The sequence below is a fragment of the Acinonyx jubatus genome, chromosome E4 (genome assembly GCF_027475565.1).
Source record: "Acinonyx jubatus isolate Ajub_Pintada_27869175 chromosome E4, VMU_Ajub_asm_v1.0, whole genome shotgun sequence".
Classification (NCBI taxonomy): domain Eukaryota; kingdom Metazoa; phylum Chordata; class Mammalia; order Carnivora; family Felidae; genus Acinonyx; species Acinonyx jubatus.
Genome location: NC_069395.1, coordinates 44,326,366 through 44,337,171, shown reverse-complemented (window position 1 = coordinate 44,337,171; position 10,806 = coordinate 44,326,366). Strand labels below are relative to the sequence as shown.

Here is a 10,806-nt window from a genome sequence, read left to right as displayed (position 1 = left end):
CAGTGTTAATGGAAACTGCCTCTTTTAACATGGCCTGTGATTTGCTCTGACTTCTCCAGGCTGGGAAGCAGACTCAGGGCCTTCTCATTCCTTTCAGTGTGCCAGTCCCTTGGCTTCAGAGTTTGCAGTAAGGGTGTTCCAAGAAAGTGAACTATTCAGAAGTACAATAATGGCCCTTGCCTAACAGAGTTCTCATTTACAGTCATTGCATAAGGTGTTTTGTGACCCATGCACTAAATTATTATGATGTAGTTTTTCAGCCAACAACTGTATTTGGGGCTGGAAGAGGGACACAGGCTGGATAGGAATTTTTCAGCTCTGTCCTGTGCGTGGCCTGTTCACTCAGACTTCATTTCTTAGTGGTCACACTCGCCTTAGGCCTTCCCAGGACATTGAAGGTGGAGAGGCCCAAAGCTGTTTGGCGATTCAGTTGGGGAGAGAGGAGGTAGAAAAGAAAGGAGAGGGAATTGATACTCTAGGTTTTGCCTTTGTACCTAGGATCGTGTTAGGCTCTGTGCTACTTGGGGAGATAAGATCTTTACATGTGGAAGCATGAGTAATAGCTGTCAAACAGGGAAACCTGAGGGTCACATGGATGGTATAAACCGTGAACAGGTCCAGGAGTCAAGCAGGAAAGAATCACTGTCATTTGGGGGAAGGAAAGAGCTTTCCTGATAGTCCTGTGGCTCCCATGGTGGCACTTGAACTTCTCTTAAAGTATTTCCAAGAGAGATAAGAATGAGCCTGGGAGTCCTGCACAGCCCATGAATGCTTTTCCTTTCTGACATCCAAAGCAAATCACTTCCCTTCTCCCTCGCAAGAGTCTTGATGAAAGGTAATTTGTGTTCTCTTTTTCTCACTCTGTGAAGCTCCCTAGCTGTGTTTCATCCTCTGAAGTATCATTTTTTAAATGTTCAAGAGGAAATAAAGACTCTACATGTTCCCGGCCGGCCCATCTAACCACAGACCTTGCTCCTTACCCTTTCACCTCTGACTCCAGTCGTTGCCATGTGCGGTTGATGAGTGGGAGGCGCAACCCAAGTGTGGTGGTGCCCTGAGGTGTAGCTGCTGAGCTGGCCCCAGAAGAGAGCATAGGGGTCGCAGAAGAGTCTCTGTGGCTATAGTGAAGCCAGGGTCAGGAGTTCACGTCCCATTGTGGCCAGAGATGTGGGCTTTGTGTCATGGCCACAGGAACCATCTCTGGCGCCAGCCAGTCATCTTCTGAACGTCTGCTGTTGAGTCAAAAAAGGCAAGAGATGTGGGTGACGGGCGTGCATCCCTGCCTCCTGCACATCACTGGTAGTAATCAGAGGTGCCGGCCACGTGCAAAGATGGCAACCAGCGTCATTACCGGCTCTCAGCCTGGGCTTCAGAACCCTGGGCAGATAGAAAGATACTTGGCATTGGCTCTTTAGGGACAAAGGTTTTGTGCTAATGACTTACTGTATGGTCTTGGACAAGTCCTTGCCTCTCTGGATCTGATCTTTCATCACCGAGGATAAAAATAAACGTATCAATCCAAGTATAGAGGTACTAATGAATACAAGAAAATGTTTGCTATTTTCATATGACAAGCACAGAGCTTCGAGGTGAAGTTTCATTTACCATTCTTTTTCACAGGGAAAGAAAATTGTTTTCTCCAGAAGTAGCCTTCACTGAGAGTACCAGATTCCTTCATAGGCTTTAACTAATTATCAACACATTTCCTTTTAAAATTGTTACGTTTTTATCAAATTATCCATGGACATAGTTGAAAGAGTTCAAATAGTCCCCCAAGGTTTATTATAAAATTAGAAGTCTCTTGTACATCACCCCCCTGTACCATCATTTCCCTCTTCTAGAAGAGAGATACTTTTTTTTTAAAGTTTATTTATTTATTTTGAGGGAGGGAGAGAGCAGCAGAGAGAGAGGGAGAGAGAGAATCCCTAGCAGATTCCACACTCAGTGTGGAGCCCGACACGGGGCTTGATCCCACGACGCATGAAATCATGACCTGAGCTGAGATCAAGAGTCAGACACTTAACCGACTGAGCCACCCAGGTACCCCAGAGACCGGCACTTTTAACGCCTCCAGATGATGACAGAAGTATAATATAATGTCTGTGTTTCTAAATAATATGATTGTGTTGCTACCTCTTGATTCTCTGGTCTTACTTTGGATGTGATCTATTGACTGTCCACCACTGAAGAGGGGGAGGTAGCTCTCTCTCCTGCCTGTGCTCCCTCAATGCAAACACAGTCCTCCCAACACTGTCCTCCGGATAGAGTTCCATGGCAATTTAAGACAGATCAATGGCCAGTGTTTTTGTTGTTATAATATGTGAACCTAATTCGAAGCTGAGCCACTTATGGACTATGGCTAGTTTTCCTTCTATATTTAACTGAATGACTGCCTTTTCCCCTTAGTTTATGACTAATACAATCTAAAACTAAGCCCTAATTGTCTAAAGCATCTCTTAGAATGGTCAGATTTATCAGATGTTCTCTTTTTGCATGTTTGTGAAGATTTCTCTTCTGGAACCTTCTGCTGTTGTCTGAGTGGTGCCACAGCTCTCAACGCGGGATGCCCTTCCCTTGTCCCGTACGTTGACCCTCCTGTCAATTATGTCTCAGGGCCTCCTTGTTTTCTGTAATCCGTCCCCTCTCCTCTTCCTTCCTTCTCCTCTCCTCCTTCTTCCACATCATCCAGTCACTTTGTGAGAAAGTGTGATGGTAAGTAAATATGTATGACCTTGCTGTGTGAAAATGCCTTTCTTGTCCCTTCACATTTGATGGACAGCTTGGCTAGGTCTCATCTCCCCTTTTTACTGAAGCTTTGGAAAGTTGCATGGTAAGACGATTTACCTAATTAGGATAGAGAGACAACGTAAACATGAAATCATTTTCCTCCCACTTCCTGAACTCATCGTGACTTTGCAAGGGGGTACATTTTCGTTTGAAGCGACCCTGAAGTATTTGTGTAGGCAAACAGCAGAATTAGTGAGTTTACTTGGTGAAGCAAGAGAAGTGACCACGTTTGCTGGACCAGCCCTGATTGGTGCCAGATTCAGTGAGGAAGAGGCTAAAGGCTCTTTTCTTCCCCTGTTCTTCTCTGCTAATGCCATGAGACAGCATCACCTGGTCTGGCAGGTGATACAGCTGACTGGAGGAAATTTCATCTGCACAGCACAGAGAAGTCACTATGCAGATAATTCTGTCTCTGGAAAGCATAGATGATTATGGCCATTAACAAATCAGAAGCTTGGACACACGGATCAGAGCTTGGCAGACTCATTCTTTCAACTAAGCAATCTTTTCATTAGTCAGGACCGTCGGTTGTCGGATCTTTGTGATACCATCTTGATTCCTATATTCCTAATTTTCTGGTTAAACACAGATGCTGTGCAACTCTTGGAGTTAGTCACGTGGGGCCTTGGAGCCAGTGCTGAATACAGGAGGACTGAGGCATGTTTCTGGCATTGTCATATGACAGATTCTTAGCAGGACTTGAAATGCAGTCTTTTTGTCCCTTTACCAATCCGTCATACAAGTTTCATGTCTGTTGGTTGACTCCAAATCCATGCCTGCTAAGAGAAATAAAACCTCGGAGAACTGTGGAGAATTCTAAATTTCCTTCTTTTTTTTTTTTTTTTGTTTTTTGTTTTTTGTTCTCCATATGCCTAGATTTAGCTTTAATAATCTGTGAGCCTCACAGGATTTTCCTGTTTGCTTTCATATCAAATGTGGATTTCATTCCTCATCTTCTTGTTATTTCCTGTAGGCGGATTACAGTGTTCCATTCTGTTCTCTGGAATGGGAATTCCTTGCCTCCTTTTGATCCCTTCGTGCTTTTAGTGCTCATTTCAGACCACGGGTATGCTTTTTCTTCAGAGAGAAAAAAATCAATTTCCTCTGAGCTGAAGAGTGGCCCCCAGTTTTTATTAGCCCCCAATGCTGCATTAAATTTTCTTACTAAAGAGCATTTTTGAGGTCTACAGGCAGTGTCTGAAACAACTACTTATTCATTTCCAGTGCCAAACTCAGCTTTAGCCACAGTCCGAGCTTTTTTCCCTTAGTTGTCTCTAGAGAACCAAGAACCGTGTTTTCTGATTGGTTGCTTTTATTTCTCTCTTGGATCCTCAGGCATCCAGATGTACCTCTGCAACAGAGAACACTATGGCTACCTGCCCATCCCCTTGAAGTCCCATCAGACCCTGCAGGAAGACATAGAGAACCTCATCCACGTCCAGATAGAAGCAATGAGTGAGTGACCCAGGAGCTCGGGTGATGGCTCTTGCTCCATTGCCACCGTGACCACACCAGCCACCTTTCCCTTCTCCCAGGACTGTGATCTCACAGTCATCCGTCTGCCTTGGCTGAACTATAGCTATTCATTTGTTAATTCGTTCTTAAACTTTTCCTTTGTGACATACGAATATGACAAGGTCTGCCTTTAGGGAGCTTCCGATCCAGGTGGAGAGCTGGGTACGCAGTAAATACATTTTGTACAATATCAGAAGGGCCGTATTGGTATTTTGTGGTGTAGATTTAAACTCAAAACTTTTATGCTTTCTAATTATATGACTTTGGAAAAGTAATCTAACCTCCTTAGTTATGAAATGGAGATAAAGCTTTAGTGTTTGGGGGCAAATTCTCCATTCTATCTATCTATCCATCTATACTTTATACAAATAAAGTCTAATAACAATAATTATGACTTCAACTTAATAATAGGTTATCATGTAACAGATACTATGCTAAGCATTTTTTGTATATTGTCTCACTAACCCAACAACAATGACAGGGTTTTTATTATCCCCATATTAAAGATGAAGAAACTGAGGTGTAGAGAGAGAGTGTAAGTAACTTGCTCTAGATCGTTTTGCTAAACAAATAACAGATTGGGATTTTAACTAGTCTTGCTATCTGCAAAACTCACATCCTTAAACATTGCATCGTTATTGCCTCTGGGTCTAGAATGATGTCAGAATTGGTAAATGCTCAATAATCACTCGCTATCATAATTATAACGTATAACGTTCAGTGGTGGCTAAAGGAGAAGGTAATGGCAAAACCCTGCCTAGGGGAGGATGTTGGATATTTTCAGTTCATTTTCATGCAGCATCTGAGAAATTCTGTTATTCATCACTGGAGTATAGGAGGTACGTCTGTGGGCAGTAGCGATGGTTGGGGAGACACGGCAGGAACTGAGGCTGGAAGGTGGGCAAGAGCCCAGCCAGAAGGACCTCTAATGTATAAGGTGGTGTTTGCACTTTTCCTGAAAAGAGAGGAGCTCTTAAAGGGATTTTTATCAGAGAAATGTCAGGTTGAAATCTGGATTTCTAAAGGCCACCCTCATGGTAAGGGAAGTATGGCTGGAATAGGGGGGGGCAGTGGATGGCTCAGGCCAGAGGCGAAGAGGTCGTTTTTGACATTACATGGTAACCTAGCAAAAGATAGTGAGGATCTGAGCTGGGGCAGGAACAGGGGGAATGGAGAGGAAGGAAGAGATTAAGAGAACCTTATGACGTAGTCTTGAAGGGATTTAACCAAGAGTCTGTAGCTGAGCAAAAGGGAAGCAGAGAACAACTTCTAAGTTCTGACTTGAGTGTTTGGGGATAACAGTAAGAGTTTTAAAGGGTATACAGCATGTAGAATTAAGGAGACATTTGCAAAGAAAAGTCATGAGTTCGTTTTTAGACCCATCGAGTTGCCTGTGAGTATCTATTTCCTGCTCCCCACCCTCAGACAGTAAATGCCTTTTTTGTCATGTTCATCTCAAAAAGAATGGCAAATAAAACCCAAAACCAGCAGAAGATAAAAAATAATAAAGATTCAATGCTATTGAAACCAAAACAAACAAACAAACAGAACAGATCAATTAAACCAGGAGCTGGTTCTTTGAAAGAATTAACAAAATTGATACACCCCTAGCCAGTTTGATCAAACAGAAAAAGGAAAGGACCCAAGTAAATAAAATCAAGAATGATAAAGGAGAGATCACAACCAACACAGCAGAAATACAAACAATAATAAGAAAATATGGTGAACAATTATATGCCAATAAATTGGGCAATCTGGAAGAAATGGACAAATTCTTAGAAACATATAAACTACAAAAACTGAAACAAGAATAAATAGCAAATTTGAACATACCCATAACCAGTAAAGAAATTGAGTTAGTAATCAAAAATCTCCCAAAAAAAATGAGTCCAGGACCAAATGACTTTCCAGGGGAATTCTACCAAACATTTAAAGAAGAGTTCACACCTATTCTTCTGAAGCTGTTCCATCATGTTCATCTCAAGGCATAGCCCTTTGCCTGTCACCTAGTAGACACCCAGTAAAGATTTGTTGGCTAAGTGAATGAATAAATGAACACATGGGTTTAGGTTGACATGCCCAGTGAGTAGATGGAGAGATAAGTCCATCAAGCCTAAAGATGTTGAGTAGGGATTCCATAACAAGATAATGTGATGTCACAGAATTTCAATAACACAGGAGCATGAGATGTGGAGGGACATTCAAGTATGATAAAGACTGAGAAAAAGTCCAGTGGAGTTTTTCAGATAATACCCATGATAAGAATGGTTTCAGAAAAGGCTGAATCAGAACTCAAAGTGTTGTAGAAGTAATTAAGAAGCAAAAAAAATAGAGAAAAAAGCAGAGAATTTTTTTTAACAAACATGTTTGGGACCAGAGGGTAAGGAAGACAATAATAATTTAAAAGAGTCATCAGAAGTTTTCTTTAAATAGCAGATTCTCCTACTGTATTTATATAAGCTTCTGTTTGCAAAATATCAGTCTGCTCAATATACGGGGAGCACATCAGTGGTGCTGAGCAAAGTACATGCACAGACTATATGTGGGATGAGGGCAAGCACTCCTCCCGTCACAACCTCTGCATGCTGATGTGCATGATAGCTTGCAAGCCATCCAGTCTTTCCTCATCTCAGTGTCCTGGGTTTGAAAAAGGCAACAAGAGACACTATTGTTCTCTAAGTATGTAGAGAATAATAGGGATAATGTAGAAAAAATCCCCAGCATTCATGGGGGGGGCGCGGGGAATAAGGATTGACTAGGGAGTTGGTGCAGTTATAGTATTTCTTGAACCAGCCCATAGGAAGTTCCTTTGTGAATTTCTTTAACACATACTGTTTCTGCCTATTGTCTATGTTCTAGATGAGGGCAGCATCTTACTGCCTTTTATCCCAAGGACCCAGCACAGGACAGGACATATGGTTGGTACCAAACAAGTATTTGCTCCAAGTATGGCCACACAAGCAAAAGAACAAATGAGGAAATGGATGAAAACTGTATTGCAAAGAGCACTGAACCGGAATGCAGCATAATGAATTTCAACCCAAGCCCTGTCACTTCTGGAGGGAGAATTTTCCAACCCCCCCCCCCCCGAGCTTTAGTTCCTGTATCTGTGGAGTGAGGATAATAGCACTTACTTTGCAGGGTTGGGAGGAGCAAAAACAAAACAAACCAAAACAAAACAATGTACACCAACTCCATAAAATATTGAAGGGTTGCTGTTATTAGGACTCAGTTTGACCTTGGTAATGTGTCACACACACACACACACACACACACACACACACACACCCCGCCATCACTCCTGTTCCGTGCCTGCCAGACTTGACTCCAAGTAGATGCCAGCTCAGAGAAGGCCAAAGACTTACCTTCTCTTGTTTTCCACCATAGGACTGAGAGCACAGAAGCTTCCCTCTGTGTAGAAGCACACACATTGTCGATAAAGTTTTTTAAATTATATAAATTATAAATATGCATGGCACAATGCTACACAAGTAGAATTCATCTGAGAAGAACCTGTAATTTATAGCTGCCATTTCTAATCTCCCAGTGCATACCAGCTCTATTGCTAGGCACTTTATGTGTGGCATTTTGTTTAATTCTTGAATTTACCTTCGTTAGTTATAATTCTGTTAAAATTTCAGATTCTGAATTTTAAAAGGTAGAACATAATTGGAGTAAGAAAAATAATTAGAAAATAAACCTTGGAGGATAGTAATGCAGAAATATAGACTGGAGGCCCCTGTAGGATTAAGGATTAATAATGAAATCATATCCGTCAAGTGTCCTCAGGAAAAACGGGCCAGGTGTTAAATGCATTTTGCACAGCATCTGGAACCCAATGAACAGTAAAGAAACAGCTGCTAATAGACTATACCAATTGAAGCATTAGAACAGGAATTATATTATATTTATGTACAAACACTGAATGCCTTCCTACAATCTATGAGGGTACTGGGGATTCAAAACATTTTACAACCAGGTCTCTGTTTTGGGTATATATTTAACTGGAGACACAGGACAAACATAAAAAAGACCCCAATGATGCAGGATAGTGCTTTGTGAAGGGAGAAGATTTAAGGGCAATTGGAATTTGGAATAGTGAGAAATTGTTCGGGCAGGTGTATTCTCTGAGAGCTTCAAGTCCTGGTGGTTGTCAAGCTGGGCTTTGCTAGAAGTGTACAGTTTACACAGAAGAAGTGATATGGTGAGGGCACTATAACAGAGGAAACTGAGCAAAGATACTGTTCGAAAAGCACTCTCACTCTACACGAGGTCTGGCTTTAAATAATAGAGGAAAATGAAGTTTGAAGGTTAGGGTGGCTTAACTGTCGTGGTCCCTGAATGCTCCACTAAAGCAGAACGCCATCCAGAAAGCAGTAAGGAGGCAAGGAAGGTTTTAGAAGGGAGAGTCAGGCTTTAAGTACTAAACACTTACTATGTTCCATGGATTGTTCAAGATGCTGGGCATACAGTAGTGAGTAGAATCAGCAGAAGCCCTGTCATCAGTGAATGTATATTCTAACACGAGGTGCAGACAATGTATCGAGGGAGCAGCCACATGAATATTTGGGGGAAGAGTGTTCCAAGCCGAAGGAACTGCAAAGGGTGTTTGGAGAGCTGGTAACGCTCCGGGAGCAAAAGGCCCATGTGGTTAGAGTACACAAAATGAGGAGTTGAGTAGAAGGAGATGAGATCATGAAGGAAGAAGTGTCCGGATCATGCAGAGCCTTGTGACCACAGTAAGGAATTCAGATTTTATTCTAAGAGTAACGGGACTCCATGTGGGATGGGGTGGGGGGAGTGGCATGACATTATTTATACATTTAGAAAGATCATTCTGTCTGGGGTGTGGATACTCGAGTATAGGAGGAGCGATACCTCTCTCTTGGTGAGAGGAGATGGTGGTTGGGATGCAAGATGTAGCAAGGAGGTGATGAGGAGCAGGTGGGTTTAAGGTATATTTATTGGTAGAGCCAATGGGACCTACAGAGAACCAGATGCAGCCCACGAAGGAAAGCAAGGAATCCAGATGACACCAGGCTTGTGGCCTGGCATACCATTTAATGAAACGGGAAAAGATTTGGAGAGGGAAGTTTTGGTCATGTAAGCTTATGATATTTTTTTAACATCTGAATAGAGAGGTTAAGAGATATTTGGATAGGAGTCGAGTTCAGGGAAGAGACTCCATCTGGAGACAGACATGTGAGAGTCATCAGCATTAAAAGGACATTTGAAGCCATGGAACAGTGTGCACTTGTTTAGTAAAAGATCATAGAAAGAGAAGAGGGGAAGGAACAGGACAGATCCTTGGGGGGAGTCAAACAGCCAAAAAGCTGGAAGGAAAAACTGAGAAGTGTCTCAGGAAGGAGCCAGATGCTGCTGAGAAGCCCAGTAAAATGAGGATAGGGCAATTCTCATTGGTTCTGTCAAGATAAAAATCTGTGATGACCTTCATAAGAGCCACTGCGGTGCAATGATGAGGACACCAGCCCATTGGAGTGAGCCAGAGGGAGGACAATGGGGAGATGGGAAAATGGAATCTTGTTGAGATGGGGAGAGAGAGAGAGGATGGTGGCCGAAAGGGAGTGAGAGACCAAAAGCGAGGTTGTTTTGTTTTGTGTTTGTTGAGATAGGATTTTAGCATATTTATATGCTAGCAAGAAGGATCCACTATATAAGGAGAACCGGATGATGTAGAAGAGAAGTTAGTTGTAAGGCTGAAATCCTTGAGAAAATAAGAAGCCTTGTCATCTAGGACAATTTTGGAGAAGTTGTCCTAGGTGGGAACAGAGATGCTTCTTCCACTCTAGCAGATGGGAAGACAGAATGTGTAGGTGCAGATAAGGCTGGCTTTGTGCACTGGAGGTAGAAGGAAAAGGTAGGTCTACTTCGACTTTGAGTATTTTCTTTATGAAGTACATAGTACATCAGTTTGAGAGAGGTGCTAGAGGCTTCAGGAGGGAGGACAAGGCATAAAACAGATCTTTCAGTGAGTGGGAAAGTAGATTTACTATGGAAGTACAGTTGCATCATTTGGCAATGTCGAGTGCCAATTTGACATCTGTGGTTGTAATTTTAAAGTGATTCAGTCAACACAGTTGTGTGAGTTTCTCTTTGCAGTATTTTTGGTGCTAAGTGGGTAATCAGGTACAAGCAGGATTGTGATTTTGCCAAACAAGATTAGTGGTAGCAAATGAAGAGTCTTTACAAGTGGGGCAAGAGTGCTATTGGATTGGGTACCGATGGACATGAGGACCTGAAGGATGTGATGAAAGCAAATGTGGTAGTGAGTCACTGAAAGAGTGATGCAAGGACCTAGAAGCAGCCTGTTGGGTGGGTCACCATGTGGATGCTGAGGTTTTAATAATTATGGCAGGGACAGCAAGATTGTGAGCCAAAGGCTGTCATTATCAGTGGCTGAGGGGGCATGACTAGGAGAGAGAGGGTGTTAAGATACACTTCAGAGAACCTGGGAGTTTTGAGGGATGAAAGGAAAACAGTTTG

At 42.4% G+C, this 10,806-nt stretch overlaps 1 protein-coding gene across 1 annotated transcript in view; it reads left to right on the top strand.

Annotated features, from left to right (window-relative positions):
• COLGALT2 (collagen beta(1-O)galactosyltransferase 2) overlaps positions 1-10,806 on the top strand; it is a 115,279-nt gene that overhangs the window by 78,117 nt on the left and 26,356 nt on the right. Inside the window, exon 6 of the mRNA XM_027074365.2 lies at positions 4,123-4,242. Coding sequence (XP_026930166.1) covers positions 4,123-4,242 — 120 coding nt within the window. The remainder of the gene's footprint in view (positions 1-4,122; positions 4,243-10,806) is intronic.